Genomic DNA, 17,008 nt, shown 5'->3' with positions numbered 1-17,008 from the left:
ACATTACCATCAAGGTAATGCAATGCATAAGAATAGTTTATCGTCTTCTTATCTATCCCTACTTTTCCCACTTAAACATGCTCTCTCTCTCTCCTCGCTCACTGTCTCACCCTCTCTCCCCTCCCACTCCTCCTCTTTCCACTCCTCTCACTCTCCCTGTCCCTTCCTCCTACTCTGCCTCTCAGGTTACGATGACTGGGGGTTTTCTTGCTTCCATCTTGTAGAGTGTCTGTGTGTGCGTGTGTGACTGCATGCGTGTGTGTGTGTGTGTGTGTGTGTGTGTGTGTGTGTGTGTGTCTCCCTCAGCGCTGAGCTGTGTCCTTGTCCCTGCCTCCTGGCAGCAAGGAGCCACCCAGCAGCCGGTCTGTGATTGGGCAGGGGAGTGGGGTTCTTGACACAGCGCGGTGCTGACTGCTCTGGGACGTGTTTCAACAGATGGTCGAGGTTAGAGTGTCATCACATCGGAGAGAGGATTAGAGGAGAGAGGTTGTCTTCCAGGAGCTGTGTGGTCCCCCCTTACTCTTCAACCCAAAATCCCCAGCACCAAGACACAAACCCCCTCTATGAGCGAAGGGAGACCCGGTGAAGAAACGCGAGAGGAAAACACAGAGAGGAATCCTAGCCTTGCCTCTCACTCGGCCAGCACTCTGCTCTCCTGCCTTTCAGGTACTTAACTTTCCCAGTGTGTCCTTTCTTATTTTGCTCTGTTTTCTGCTTTTTTTCTCCAGTGCTTTTGCAGTGTCTGTGCCTGTTAGTTAGTTCAGTTGGCAGTAAATTTCTGATGCAGCACACAGTCAGGAGTTGAGAGAGTCCACAAGTGCAGTAAATCTGTGTTGCCTGTACAGCAGCTCTGTGTGCTGGACTTCATAGTTTTACCCCTGAATGACAGGAATTCCCTCCGTCGCAAATTCCTCCGTCTCAAGGGATTAGAAGGCAGCACATTCCATCATTGTCATTTTTTCCCCCCCAATCCATAAGCACCCATCTGTTAATTTCTAGTTTCCTGAAGGCAGGAGATTTAAAAGTGAAAGGAAGCTACTGAGGATTTTAAAAAGCTTGCTGTCACTTAAAAAGGTTTCTGCTGCATAATGAGCTGTGTCAGTGAGGGTATCCTATGAGTAATAAAAGGAACTAAAAAAATATGTTTGTATTTTATTCTGCTTGTATCATTATTTTTATTTTATCATAGAAATTTTAGTGAAGATGAACTCGTTCCTTATTAACTCTGTCAGGTCTTTTAGGAGGAAATTAAAGCTCAATTTTTCTACATTCCCTGAAGTCAGTGTGGCATTTAACATTCCCTCACTTCAGCCCTGATAAGTTTTTTCATAAATCTTATTCAGAGTGCACCTCTGGCGGATCGTGTCAGTATACGCTAAATGGATGAGCTGCTGAAGAGCGCTTTCCGGACAAACTGTCAGAGCTAAGTAGAGAGGCAGAGACTCACAGATTGTACACCTCACTTCAGCTATTTAACTCAAGTCAAGTGAGAAGGGAAACTTGCCAGTGGAGTGGGAATATGATGTATAGTATTTATACCTAGCTCCGGGCACTGTGTGTGTGTGTGTGCGTGTGTGTGTCTGTGAGGTGTTTGCAAATGGAGATTGTGCAGCTGTGAAAGGCTGCGTGGACAGCAGCAGTAGGGCTCAGAGGAGAGGAGGTTGTATGGGTGAAAGCTGCTGTTGTGTGAATTTGTGTTTACCTTGGTAAACCAGCCGTAGCTACACTTCCTGCTTGTTACTTGAAGTATTTAACACAACCACCAATAGGTTGTGATGACTGCTGCTTTAAGCCCAGTGGAGATGTTGGTATAAAATTTGGTTGTGTGAGGAGATCAATTAGAGAGACACTTAAAAGTCTTTTGAGACATTTTAGACACTGGTACAGCCAGAACTTCAATAACAATCTAGGGCTGCAACTAATGATGGTTTAGATTATCGATTAATCTGCGGATTATTTTCTCAATTAAACATTAAATCTATAAAATGTGGAAAAAAAATTATTTTCCAATTTACCAGAGCCTAAAGTTTTGTCTTCAGATTGCTTTGTTTGTGCAACCAACAGTCCAAAACCCAAATATTCTTCATAGGCTATCATAAATAATAAAGAAAAGCTGTTAATTCTCATATTTAAAAAAACATTGGAACCAGCAAGTGTTTGACATATTTGCTTGAAAAATTATCGAAGTTGTTGGCAATCAGTTTAAATCAGTCAAGCAGTCGTTGAAGCTCTGCAAGAAGTATTGAGTAAAGTGTGTGTGTTTTTCTGTATTAACCAGAGAAAGAGACTGTCTGAATACTAAAAAAATCGAAATGCTGTCATTGAAGACATTACTACTCTCGAACGGCTCTCAAAATCAATTTTTATACTTCTGTTCAGCTTGGATTTGGCCAAATGATGTGATAGTAAAGTCCTTTTGCAGGACTAAGTGTGTAACTTGTATTGGTTCAGTGTGTTCACCTAGCGTGCCAGTCCACAAAAACTACAGAACTTATCCTTCTGAGCTAGTTTCTTAAATGCTGTGGTCCTTCAAAGCTGATTGCTTGTACCGGTCACAATTAGCAAAAAATGTAACAGACTGGCTTACATTTCAATACACTGGCAGTGCCCGTTTGTATTACTGAATGAAAAAGCTGGAGAAATATGGAGAAACTTCAAACTTTAAAGTATTGACAAGACTGATCCATAAATCTTCCCTTCACTTTAGTTTCACCCGGCAGCGCTGAGATTCAATTTCTGATTACATTTACCCGGAGCTTAGCAAAGCGGCTTTGGTGCGTTTAAAAAAACGCAGCGCTGACTGCCAGCTCAGAGGAGAAGAGAGATCCTTTAAACTGTTTAGCTTCACTGTGCTACAAACAAGAGCATGAGCAGCTGCTGCAAATAATTAGGTTCTGGGGGGTAGACGCTTGCCAAGACAAACGTTGTTCCAGTAGCAGCTCTGCCATCACTCGAATCTACTGTGTGTGTGAGACTGTGTGTGTGTGTGTGTGTGTGTGTGTGTGTGTGTGTGTGTGTGTGAGACTGTGTGTGTGTGTGTGTGTGTGTGTGTGTGTGTGTGTGTGTGTGTGTGTGTGTGTGTGTGTGTACGTGCATGACAGTATGATGAGTGACTGAATGTAAGAGAAGAGGAAGATGTAGTATCTGTGCTTTTCTTTATTTGTACAAACTGGACTGGAAGTGTGTGTTTCTGTGTGTGTCTGTCTGTGTGTCCTTTAAATGCCAGCCACAGTGAATCAGAGATTTCCCAGACATCTTGCGTGACTTCATACATGCCGACTGATGAGCAAGGTCAAAGGCACTCACGGCAGACAATTATTATAAGAAATGAAAGGGGCGTTTAATTATTTATTAGTTCTTTTATGTGCTTTATCTGTTGAAAGAACGGAGTTTCTGCAAATATTTTAGCTTTTCCAGGGATAGACGCTGATACTTTTAAGCACCGGCCCCAGAGGCCACCAAGCTCCTAAATTTAATACATTTTTGGAAATTTATGTAAAAACAAACTTAACACGGCCTTCCTTCACCGTGAAACTTACCCACTTTTTCCCATGAATTGTTGTAGATGTGTCATATTCTAGACTCTTAAACTTCTGCTTTCATTCACTCCTAAATTTTCATTGCTGTTTATTTTTTTCATAGTCCACCTTTTGTTCTTTGCTTTTTCTGTAAGGATCATGTTAGCAGTTTGAGCAGGCTTAGTAAACTCAGAAATCAGTATCCCTGACATATCGGTAGCGAACAAAAGACGAGTTATCGTGTTCAGCTATTGGTTAAGGAAAATGCACAGAATTTGCAACCCCAAATGCATTAGTTCTATTATGCACTCTACCTGTTGAAAGTACTGCATTTTCTAGGGATTCTAGTATGTGTGAGTAGTTTCAGAAAATAGTTTATTTCTACTTTACTTTTCTAGGGATAGACACTAATACTTTTAAGCACTTGCCCCACAGGCCATCAAGCCCCTAAAGTTGGTGGCCAAACTATGTTTTTGGTGCCCTAAATGTAAACTTGCGTTAAAATAATACAGAAGAGGCAATTTAATTCAACTTTACATGGCCTTCCTTAACTATGACACTTGAGTTTTTCTACTCCAGCTTTCTTTCCAATGGAAAACTGGCTAGACATTACATCAATACTTAAACTCCTGCCTCCATCCAATTCTAAAATGTTGTTGCCGTCTCTTTTTTTCAAAGTCCGCCTTTTGCATTTCTGGTTCTTCTGTAAGGATTGTGGAAGCAGTTTGAATTGGCTTAGCAAATCCACACTTAAGAAGCCCCAACATATTGTTAGCCAGCCAGTGATGAGTACCGTTTGATGTTTTTGCATAATGTTCAGCTAAAAGCCACAAAGGAGTCAGGATATTTATTGAACTAAAACATTGTGTTGGTGAAGGTTCACAAAATAGGGGTAAAACTTGGTGGCCACCAGGGGCCACCTACATCGAGTGGCCACAGAGTCACTTTTTGTGGCCATGGGCCTTCAGGCCATGGTTAATGTCAAACCCTGTTTTCCATTCTTTCTTTCCCCTCAACACAGACTATAAAACCTTCCCTCCCCTCTTCTTCTTCTCTCCAATTCAGCACCATAATTTAATCTCAGCCGAGTCAGACTGTTATCACGCTGCATTGTACTCTCCCAACGTGACCCCACAATGACAGCAGTCACATTTGTGAATTCTATCATTATGAGGTTCTTTTGGTCGCAGTTAAATTGAAAGCCTCGCAGATGACTTTCAGAATACAAAGAATAGGGAAATCCTCATGGCCAGTTAAAACGCAATTGCAGTGGTGTTGAAGTGGAAGAAAAACTTGATCTGGAACTGGAGAATCATGTGATATCCAAACTTCCATGAATATTTGTTTGATCAAATTGCACTTAATCACTTAAACTGGCCTTAGATTGAATACATACTATGAATTATTCAACATCTTTGCTTTGGAAGACTAGTTGGTTCCTCTGATTTTTCATCTCTCTTTGAAAGGATGATATTTAACTGTAGCATGTGTGTGTTCTCTTGTGTGCGAGCATGTTAAGAAAAGATTTCCTAAACCACCCTCTCCTCCGGCACTTGTTTATCTCTTCAGTTTAATGATAGTGTTCCTCATACTAGCCTGATTGCATAGTAGCGTTCGAGTAGATTGTACAGTCCTATCACTGCAAATGACCAGTATTTGAACAGTGAGCATTTGGCATGCTTTTATTTATGTGGGATCAGGAAAGGCTATCTTTAGATGAGTCAGCCACTTTCTTTCTCAGTTCCTTTGTTGCCCTTACTGATCAAACATTTCCATGGAGGATGGAGGTTCCATACACATGTCCTTGACTTTTCAGGACATATCTCCAGGGAAATATACCATGCATGGGCCTATCTGAATGCACAAAGACATACTGCATAGATCTATTTTTGGGGGTAGTGGGTCACTCACAATAGCACCCCCATGTGTTTGTTCAGCCTCTCATTTGAGCACTAAAGGTCAGGTCATGCAAACATCACATTCAGCTCATCATTGGTAGGAATGTCTCCGATCTAGTACTTGCACGTGTTAAAGAGAGCAGCAAACCGGACATATATTTGGTGCTTTGCTTTTTTGTGTCTGGCATTGTTCCCCTTGTCTTTGTCCTGAGATTCTGCCCTGGCCACTAGTTGGAAAGGGAAGATGTGTTTTGTGAAGAAAAGGTTGTGCAAAGTTCTCAGTAGATAGTTCATCTATGCAACAGCCGGGAATGACCCCTGACCAGGTCCTTGTAATTTTGGCCTGAGAATGAATAGAGAAAGAGAAGATGCGGGATTGCTGGTAGGCTTTATTCATTAATGTGCACTTTTAGCCATTGAGTGAGAGAAAGAGGATTTTAATGCTTTTTCTGTGATGTCCGGAGCTGCTTTTGTTCAAATGTCACTGCACATAGATGCAGCATGGGCTTAAGAGGGAGAATGAGAAAGCTGGGTCAAGAGAGACACAGAGGGGGAAGTGGACCAGGGGTAAAGTAGAGGAGGCCAAGATAAGAGAAGGGAGGTGTGAACATGTGATAAAGAGGGGAAGAAAGTAGCGAAGCGGACGGAAAGATCCAATGATCTTGTCCCGATCAGGGGCTTGATCTTTTGCACGCGTTCTTGGTTGTCATCTGCACGTGCGCGCTTTTGAAACACATGGACACAAACATAATCTTCTTGTGACACAAGCATGTACAAAAGAGAAACATAGGAAAACCTGTACACACTCACACAAACACAAACACACACACACACTATCCACAAGCTTACCCCCTCCGTCCTCCACCCCCCAGAGGGCTGCACTGTCCCTGCTTTGTCATCTCTACTTGTCCAATAATCCCCTCCCCAGGGAGAAGCAATCTGTTTTAGATTTGAAAGAGAAAGGGCCCTGCCTGTATCACGTACAATTAAGCAGCCGTCAGAATGCGTCGGCGTAAGTTTGGAGGGAGAAGTGCTGCCACTGGGGGGTTGTTCCTTTCATCCGCCGCCGTTCCAGAATGGAGATAATGGGGTAGGAGAGTTGGAGGGACAGGAGTGGGATTGGGGTGGGGGGCAGAAGGAATGAATACATTTCCTCACCCCTCCATCCCACTCCACAGCTCAACTAATAGAAGCCAGCATGCGTTTGTTTCAGCTCTTCTGCTCCCTTTCTTCCCTTCTCCCCTGGAGCGGGCAAACACATTCAGCCTCTGCCAGCACTCCCCTCCTCTGCCCGTGTGCGCCTGTGTGTGTGCGTGCACAAACACTCGAGATGTGTGGACTTGGCCATGTGCTACTGGTAGCCTCTGGTCCTATTTGTCAGACTTTGCTGTGTAGATGCAGGATGGCTGGTTATTTGAACAGTTGTAGTATTAAAGCTTGAGCAACTTTGTTTATACTGACAAGGTCCAGTGTTGCATGACACACATTATCTTTGCTTCGCTCTCCTTGAATTGCCCCGCGGCAAGTTCAACTGAGTTTGGCTGGTGTCTCTTGAACATGTTGGGATGATGTGTTGCCTGCATTCCTTCAACTTTGGCTCAAATGTAAAGGAATGGCAGCTTTTGGAGCGGTAAGCTTCCTCTGTTATGCTTTGTAAGCTCATTAGTCTCTCAGTAGATATCGTATTTTAGATATTTTACAACACACTAAGATCTGGATCTTTTGCCAAGCAGGATAAAGTTAATTAAATTACAAATGACGTTACTGCATGCTTTGGAAAGCCACATACTGAGCCAGAGGCAATGGAAAGGAGAGCTCCCCTGTGTACAAATTACAGGTTACGTGTCTGTCTGTGTTCAAGTCTGACTGATTCTCACTCGGCTGTTGCACTGAATGACTAGTGCCTTTAGTGACTAACGCACACAGAGTATATGATATCCACATCCACACACGCACATATGCCCACAGGACAGAGTGAAGTGCTGAGCAGGCACAGGTGCAATCGGACAAATGCGTTTTTATGAGTGGTATCATGTTGGTGTGTCACAGCCGTGCAGTTTGTTTATGGCGTCCAGGGTCACGCAGGCTGGTTCTCATGGTCTATGTTTGTCTACGGTTCCCGGAGAATATGCCTACACATGTTTCACATTTTAGGGGTGTTTAGTTTCATGCGCCAGCAGCAACACTCCACTAAAACAAGGGTTTGCTGATTGAGCTGCTGTCACCTCACCTTGAGGAATCTACCTTTTGTTTTGTCTTTTTATTGATTACCACTTAGAATTGATTTGGTTTGCGCTAGGGCTACAACTAACAAGTCTTAGATGACATCTTGTCTTATATCACTATATCAGTATTTATTAGGGGTGTAACGATTCACTCATGCATCCGATGCATCGGACTTTAATGTGTAAGATATGAGTGCATCGGTTCAGACGGCCTGTATCAGTAAAAAGCTGAACACAAATCAATGCAGCACTAGTGTATCGATAGATCCATCTTCTCTTTCACGCTGTCTCTCCCTGCACCGCTCTGGCTGGATGCCTGCTGCCGCAATCACAAAAACAAGCGCTCCCCCCACCCTCTCCTGTGTCTCCTCTTCATTTACTTAAAACAGACGGTGCTGAAAACAGCGACAGAAGTGACATTGTACCGCGTTGCACCACCAAACTTTCATAACGTGCAAGTGTAGAATACGTTTGGGTTTTATAAGAAAGATGAGAAACGCTGCTGCAGATCATTTATGCTAAACGTGTCGGACGGCGGAGTACAGAGCCACGAGTCTGACCCACAGAGACGTCATGACACTGTGAGAGCAGGTGACACTTCACTGTTCCTCCACACTAATCAAAACCACAGCACTCTTCATATGAAACAGAGCAGCATATCATCTTACTGCAGAAATACTGATATTTTAAAGAGTTTTAAAGTTTGTTCACAGATTCTCATTTAGGCTACAGGATCAGATAAGATGTTAACACCACTGTAATGTCTTCTCTCTGTCTCTACTGTTACTACATGTAGTAAAACTATCAGGATTTTTTTTGGCAACTAAAAGCACTCTACAAATGTAGCATTAATTGAATCAAAATGTAAAGACAGCCACACTGCATTGTCTTGTATTGCATCGTATCGTACTGTATCGTTGGCCATTTAAAGATTTATAAGACATATCGTATCGTTGAACATGTATCAAGATACGTATCGAATCGGTCTCAGTCAGTGAGATACACACCCCTAGTATTTATCAATATATTGCCCAGTCTTTATTTAAGGTTATTTGGCTAAACAGAGAAATCATTGTGTCTAAGTGAGTCTAAGTCATGCACTTTAGCTATTTAAACTTGTAGCTAACTTAGCTCTATCAGCTTAATCTAAACAGTTGTTAGTAACAGTGACTTTATAATTGGTTCTGTTTATCAGTTGAATTTGATGCATATTGATCATCTTCACAGTCAAAACAACTTCTAAACTTGTTTTTGTCTTGAATTTGTGTTTATTTCAGCTGCAAACAGTGGTTTGATTGTGTGCCTGTTTGGAATTATGTCATAAATGTGATGTTTCAAGGCTTACTTTTCCCAGAAGTCTCAGTATTTGTTCAGTTTGAATCCAGGATGTTCTGTTTCCCTGTTTGTTTTCTTTTTTGCTGCTAAACATATCTCTGTCTGTATTGACACTGACATAATTCTCTTTAGTCTGTATTATAAGTGAAGAGAAGTCTGTTTTTATTCTAAGCACAGAACCACACAAACACATGTGAAAGAGTAAAACAATTTGTGATGTAAAGCATTTTTTTTCTACCTTATACTGCCTGAATCAAGTCAACATTTGTGCATCAATCACTCAGCAGTCCATATGGATCTTTAAGCTCAATCTCCACCAAAGTTTTTTTTGTCAAGTAGTAATGAGTGTGCCTTCTTAATGACGCGGTGCCGGTTTAATTACTACTTTTACTTGAACTCAGTGACACAGGTCTTTTTTCCCTTGTCAATTTCCACTATATTCAAGAAAGATGATTCAACTCACACTCCTCCAGTCAGTAATCGGTGAACATTATAGGGCTATTGAACTTGGTAAAATGCCGGACTTTAACAGAAACAAATCCTTCAGACTTGGTGCATTTGCTCTCTTTCCCTCTGTCTCCCCTTCCTTCTCTGTGCCACCATGCAGCTGATTTCATGGAAAAGAAGTCAATCTCTTTATTCTTGACAATTACCTCAGTGGAAACCCATTGAAGCAATTTGCCATAGCCCTCTTTTGTGGTAAAAGGAATAATTTATCTGGGGTATATTTGACGAGTCAAAGAGACAAGAAAGCCACCCGTGAGTGAGCAATACGTTCTCCTCCCTCTCGCTCCGACTTTCTCTGGAGCTCTCGCAGCCTGATAGAGTGTTTCTGATGAGAGTGTGGGTTTTGACAAGAAAGTGGCTGGAGGAATATTAATGCACTGTATTTTATTCATCTGAGGTCGTCTATCGCTAATGGTTTCCATTCATGGCTTAGAATAGATTTAACAAGAAAGTGCTTACTGTAGGCTCATATCATATAACTGTGGCTGCTGATCCTCTGATTGTGATTCCATGTTTTCATATCACACTATAAATCAGAGGAGCGGTTTCCCTTTCATTCATTCTCTACCCCTTCCTTCTCTTTCTTTCACCCCTCCCCAGCCTCTTTTCTCACACTTTTTCTCACCCTGTTGAAAAGTAAATCTGCTTTTCCACTTGTAAAATTGAACCTCACTTGAAAAGCAAGCCTCCTGCAAGTACACGTCTTAGGAAAAGAACAGAAAAATATTAGCGATCTTGTATTTGGATGTGCATTTTAATTGTCTCTACTGATTTTGAATGGTGGGGGCAGAAATTTGCCTGTCACAATTTTCTGAATTTCTGTCAGGGTACTAAACATATTAATGAGGTACCTGAGTGAAGAGTTGGGTACCAAACTTGGTACTTTTCATAGTACTGACCAAATTCAGTCAACTACTGAGTTCTGATTAATAAATCAATCTGTACCAGAATTTGGTACCTGAGAGTGCATCTGGGTGAGAGAGAGAGTATAGAGAGAAAGAGTGCGACGTTTTCCCCTGCACTTTGTTCAATTCACAGTGAGTCAGGCAATGGTCAGGGCAGTGGTGAGCTGAAAGTGGTTGCAGGTGTGGTTAAACTTTTTAAAACTGACACTGACAACACTCACCGCCGATATTTCAGAAGCAAAATCCAAAGCTGGCAGGGGCAACGCATCGAATCATCATCAACAGCTTCATCAACATCTTCAGGCAATTAATTAGCTAGTTGGACAAGTTTTTGGAGATTCTTGTGTTTTTTTTCAATGTCTTGGTTCACATTGGCTTAGTATTTTAATAGCATTAGCCAGCACTCAGCCACTGGGTCATATGTGAAAAGTACCCAACCCTACATGAGTGATACCAGTGGTAATGACCGACTTAGCCTCATTTGTCAGTGTTGCCAGCATGAGGCTTAGATATACAGACCTCAACAGAGGGTGTCCATAGTTAAGGATATGAACACTTAAATACACACCACCTCCAGGACAGGAACACACATGCACACACACATACACAAATAAATATAGGCAGCTTTCCCCATTTCTGAAATGACCCTGTGTGTTTTTTAATCATTTCCCTCTTAGCATTCTCAAAACCACCTCATGATTTTCAGCAGACCACCTGGTGGCCCGCAAGCCATTCCCACTTTGAAGTCTTTTGGACCAGGATTCATTTAATTATACATTAAGATGCATCCATAATATTGATGGGGCGGCCTGGCAGCCTTGGCACTACAAAGGGTCTCTTACCAGGTCCGAGAGAAACATGAGGGGTTTAACTAATGGCCGTGAATGCACTCGCTCCAGGTTCACATTTCACTGAATTGAGGCCATTCTTCTTCATTAAAGTGGCCTGCGTTGTGCTCCAAACACACCGCATACCAGTGGATGGGAATCATGTCTAGCTATAACTTCTCAAGTTTTATAGTTGTAACATGGACGAAAAGGAGATTCTAAATGTCAAGGTAGGGACTTGTGTAGCCATAAACAAGTTGGAACAAAGAGCCAGTGATTGCACTTGGTTTTCTAACTGGAATTTTGTCATAGACCCTGCACCAATTTGGACATTTTGGTCAAACAAATCAGTGGAGTTAAGAGTCTGAAAACACCAAGGTCTGAGCATTTTCCGAGTGCATGCCCACAGCCAAGTGAGTGCACTCGGACAGAGCTCTCCTTCAGTCCGCTCAGCGTGGCTGACGGGCAGCTCTTGGTGGGTACAATGTGCTGCCCTTGGCCTGCCGGGCACAGCGGACCCTGACACAGGCCCTCCTCAGTGTAAAAGGCCCTCGTCAGTCCTCGTGGCAGCAGACCAGCTAAATTCCGTCGGATTACAGAAATATTTGGACAAACCTTAATCTACGGCCTTGCAATAATCATTTTTTCCCCTCTGAAATGGAGACGGAGCAATCAGCCTGCGCTGAAAAATGTCACTGGTCTGAAGCAAAAATCAAGAGAGCTAACATTGTTCTCAATCTCTATCTCTCAGATCAGTTTGCAACTAAATATATACTACCTCTCTACTCTGTCATTTTATTTTCTGTCATGGTAGACATATGAGTGGAACTCCTCCACAAAGTTGTGACTATGTGAATTGTTAGCCATGTCCCTCCACTTCTTACTACTTGTCTTGTTTTGAAGTTTTTTGTGAAACCGTTGAAGTATAAGACTGTAAAGATTCGTCATTAGAAAGACTTCCGAGTGCCGTCATGACTTTCCTTTTCCACAAGCTAACATTAGCTGCTGAAGCTGTGGGTACTACGGGTACGACCGAGAAGTAGTCACACAAGCAGCTGGTCTTGCCCATTCTTTTGCTTTCCAGCTCATAAAAGGTCCAAGAGATGATGGATAAAACACTTAACAGGTAAGATAACGTTACAAGAGACAGTGGCATTGGTGTTGACGACATATATTGTGCGCTATAAAAGATGTAGTTGACTGAGTGGTTTCAAACAGAAATAAACTATGGCAAACCTACAACAAACCGGAACTTTCTGAATTGTAAGATTATTGATCAAAAAATGATTTGTATCTCAACATAAACTATTGTTCATATTCTGTCCAAAGTAAGGTTCCTTGGGGCACACCGGAAAGGGGGGGACTTTGTTTCTCTATAGTCGCAGAACAGCCTGCAGAATTCAAACTATGCCATCAGACTTTAATTCCCCTCTCTTTGCTATTGTTCCTCTGTGACTTGGCTGCCTTAGAGATGGACTGGGCAAACAGAGAGGCAGCGAGAGGGAGAATGGACAGGAATAAGAGGGGATTTGAGGTGCTTTGAAATGGCCATTGTCCTTAATAGTAAGGCCCTTTATGAATGACTGATTTACTCTTGCGGGGCATGGGCATCTGGTTTGGGTTTGACTTGCATCTTGTTTTGGGAAGGTGAACCCACTCACCTCCAAAAATCTCCATCTTAACTTGAGCAAGATTCAAAGTCGGTGTGTGGACGCACATCAGAAGACAAATATGCTGCTTTAAAGGATTCTTGGCTGTCAATCTTTGTATTTTTCACAGACGAATTCCCTTCTGTCTTCTCGGTGCGTCTGCTGTTTTTCAGTGACAGCTGATAAATGTATAGTGTGCCACTTCCGACTGAACAGAACTGAAGCCAGATGCAGCCTGTTTGCCATTGCTGAAATATATATGCAGGCCAATCACAACCAGGCTTTTACAAGACTTTTGTTACCTTTATACCTCTGCGTCAAGCCCCTTTCACTCAATTTTTTTCTTCCCTCAGAGTTTACCCTCTTAACCCCTGTGTGTGGGTAGCCTCAGGTTGCTGAGGTTAGGTTAAACAAGCCACCATCAAAGCCATATTACCACTCGGGTCAGAGGAGGGTCGGGGTGCAGCGGGGTGTGTGGTTTGAGGCCCTAACTGGAGGGCACAACTGCCAACCAGCCAAAGAGGACTGCCCTGGATGGTTACACAAGCTGCAACTCTATTATGTTCAGCTTTACTCGGCGCACAAAGCACAGCTGTCTGTACAGCCATACCAAATCACTGAGCAATGCTGCATGTGCCAAAGGAGAGCAAGTGAAAGAGCTATTTTCTGCAAGTAAAGTATGAAAAAAACTTTACAGTCATGAAAGTAAAGATTAGCAGGGTGTTGAGGTGTGCTAGAAGTCCCTGGTGTTGATGGCCATTAATCTGAAAATTGCACATCTTTTATGTATCTGGCAGCTGTGTGTCTGAAAACTCCATAGTGGCCTTTTTGTTCCAGTCCTTTGAACCCCTGGGCATTTTACGTTCCTCCCATCCCTCCCCAATATTTCTTCCCCCAGCTTAAGCATGATGAGTACAGTAAAGGCTCATTTAAAGGGTCATTAGTGCTAATCCTCCAAAACAATGAGGAAGGAGAAACAATCTGCTCCCCAGTCCTCTGACTCCATCCAGGAATAAAGACCTCTTGTCTGCTCCACAGATGTATAGAAGAGGCCTGTTCTACTTATATCACGCTAGATGACATAAATAAATGACTCATTCAAAAATGAGGGGTTTATGAAAATGACATGAAACATTATTCTCACAAAGGGTTCTCAAGGGCTTCATGCAGTTGGCAGCATGCAAATTGGAGGCAAATAAGTAAGCAATGGCAATAACAGGACAGAAGGTCAGGAGCCAACTATATAATAACTATCAGATTTGAACACGTTTGCTCATATTGTTTCTTGTATATACATCTTATGACCTGGTTCCTCGGTTTGAATACAGCCGTGTTTAGAGCTGGATGCACTGTGTGCCTTCCCCCCGAGTGTGTGCAAGTGTGCCTGAGGGCATGAACTCTGGATAACACTTTTTAAAGCATGTGTACAAAACAAACCACTCAGAAGTGACTGTGTTTGAACACACTTATCTCATTCAGTTAATCCTATACAGTTAATCTTGATAACTAGCAATGATTAAAGCAACATGTAAAAGGTTTAATCTGGACAATTGAAATACTCTCCATCTTTCCAGTCTCGATTAGATGTAACATTTACTACACGTAGTAATAGAATATGTAAGTATTTACTATTAATACCGCTTTGTGCAGTTGATATGTCTCCCTTGATGTGAGGTGTCATGACATGTTGTTTTAATTTTTCTGATTCATTAAAATAACAACAGAAAATCTTAGTACAGTCTTTGACCTTACATTGCACTGATGCCCTGTCCTGCACACATTTCCTTCACCCCTTTCTTCTTTCATTTTACTCCATGTGAACAAGAAATTTACAGCATGTTCTGTAGGTCTTAATAACAACTTCCATCAGTCTACCTCTGCTCTACAAAAAGCAGCCACTAATCTCTCCACACTGCTCTTGCCACTCAGCTGGTCATTTCCTCTCGCAGCTTTAAGCTCCATATGTCATATTAACATGAAGAAGTCAGGTTACTGAGGATGCTGCATAAATAAATAATTGTGGCATTTCCTTTGATGAAGGGTGACTTTGAGATGGACAGCTGTCAGATGATCCAGGGGTACATTTGGCAGATGCAGAGCTGCTAGAACTCCTTGTGGTCATAGGTGAACTTGAGATGACCTAGTGAGGAAAGTGGATCAGGTGAAATTGAGTTAGGATGAGAGGTAACCCAAAGGACAGCAGCTGTGTCGTTTTGCCTGCGTAACTTCGGCCTGCATCCCATTGGTCGTGGCACTTTATTGGCCCTGCCATCTCGGTCGTTTCAGACAGTGTGGCTATTGATACCGCTATAGCTAACCACATCAGCACCACAAGGTTTGTATCAAATTCCACAATGAACCTTCTTGTCTGTTTTCTCACTTGCATGAAGAGGCTATTGCTGGGAACCATTGGCATGTAAAATTGAATTTGCACTGGGTGCTAACATTACACTAGTTGGCTGACTGGCTTACAGTTGATTTCAAGTCTTCCACAGCCTGACAGAAATAGAGACTTAAGTTTTGTCTAGATTTGGGCTGCTTCTATTGTTTCTGGGAAGCTTTCCCATTTATGTAGGAGGACTTGGACCCTCGCAGCAGGAGAATTGGTTTTTGTGGGAGAAAGCCTTGTGTGTGTGAGTGTCTTATGAGTTTCTGCGTGTCACCATATGTTTGTACAGTAGTTTGTGTTGTGTGTGTAATTCACTGTGAGGTTCTGTGCACTCTGCCACCCTGCGCTGGAGGGGTGTTTGTCCAAACGGCGCCAATGTTTGCACAGGGCCTGTCACGATGACTGGGCTGGCTGGCCCCGGACACTGCTCATCTGAAAAGCAGAAGCACAGACCAAAGTGCTCTTAAAGCTCCATCTGAAGCTCTGCTTATCACAGACAACATCTAACTGGAGGGAGAACAGACAACCAATGCAGTGCATTTCAGGACATGACTCACCTATACACCTATTTGATGTGTTGATAGGACGAGATACTTTGTAGTGGTGTTATCTAATGTAGGGCCGTCTGTTCAACGCATCAGTGAGAGCAAGAGTTTATGGATGGAGGCTTTTTCTGCATGAGGATTGTGTGTGAGTGTGCATGCATGTCTAGTATTTGGATAAATAAACATTGTGATGTAGTACGTGAGGCCTGATATGTGGAAACAGTCTTAGTATACGGTATTATGCTAGGTCTTATTCATTCTATCATTCTTTGATCATCTTCTTCCATCACCTTTCCATTTATACTGATCTGGACAAAGCTCAGGTTGGTAACAGGTAGGCATGGGTATCTGTCCTCGATACTTTTAAGGTACACTCTGCAGACCATTAAGTTAGCAAAATAACATGACAAAAATCACTCCAAAAAACAAACGGCAATAGATCCAGCCAGTTACCAATATATCCATCCAATGGCCAAGCCTACTACAATCCTATCAGCCTGTGGTGTACCACTTTAAGGGTACTGGTATATTATACCCAGCCCTAATAAAAGTAGATAAATCCTTATACATATTGTTTGTGAAAGGTTTAATGCCACATATCAACATATTGCATAAAAATAATTAGCATTTCACCCTTTAAAAATGAATGTACTTCTTCAGAATGGCATCCATAATGAGTCAGACACCATAAATGATGGCTTATTTTAGGTTACAGTTTCCACTCATTGCCAATTGGGACTGGCCCTTTGTGAAAATGAGGGTATGGGTGGAGCCACCCAGTGGGGTTTGACCAGGCTCAGGTGTCCTAGACCTGCCATTTGTTTTCAGGCCATTAACTCAGAATAGCGAGCAGTATGGTGCCACTCGGTGGGATGGCTGTCCATAAGGCACTTTTTCACTGGCAATGATGGAGCACTCATTGTTACAGTGTCATAGTTCATCTCACAGCCACAAGCCATTCTTTCATACCCATTTTAATGTTTATTAATGTTAATGAAACTTGGTCATTTAAATTAATTTACCTATTTTTGTTCATATTACTTCTGCAATCAATCTTGTAATGACAGTGGATTTATGGATCAACATTTGAATTTATTAATGTGAAAGTGTGATCTCTCTTTTGGTGACAGCATAATGTCTTCTTCTGAAGTTGGGCTTAATGCTAGTATAAATGTTACACTGTTCCCTGGCATTAAGGCAAAGGATATGC

At 42.3% G+C, this 17,008-nt stretch overlaps 1 protein-coding gene across 1 annotated transcript in view; it reads left to right on the top strand.

Annotated features, from left to right (window-relative positions):
* The first annotated feature begins 283 nt into the window (after positions 1–283).
* Positions 284–17,008, top strand: part of sulf1 (sulfatase 1) — a 48,065-nt gene continuing 31,340 nt past the window's right edge. The window contains exon 1 of the mRNA XM_084747691.1: positions 284–666. Coding sequence (XP_084603817.1) covers positions 564–666 — 103 coding nt within the window. The 5' untranslated portion in view covers positions 284–563. The remainder of the gene's footprint in view (positions 667–17,008) is intronic.

The sequence above is a fragment of the Lutjanus erythropterus genome, chromosome 21, assembly GCF_056507025.1.
Source record: "Lutjanus erythropterus isolate fLutEry1 chromosome 21, fLutEry1.hap2, whole genome shotgun sequence".
Taxonomy (NCBI): Eukaryota; Metazoa; Chordata; class Actinopteri; order Lutjaniformes; family Lutjanidae; genus Lutjanus; species Lutjanus erythropterus.
This window is presented reverse-complemented; position numbering and strand designations above follow the sequence as displayed.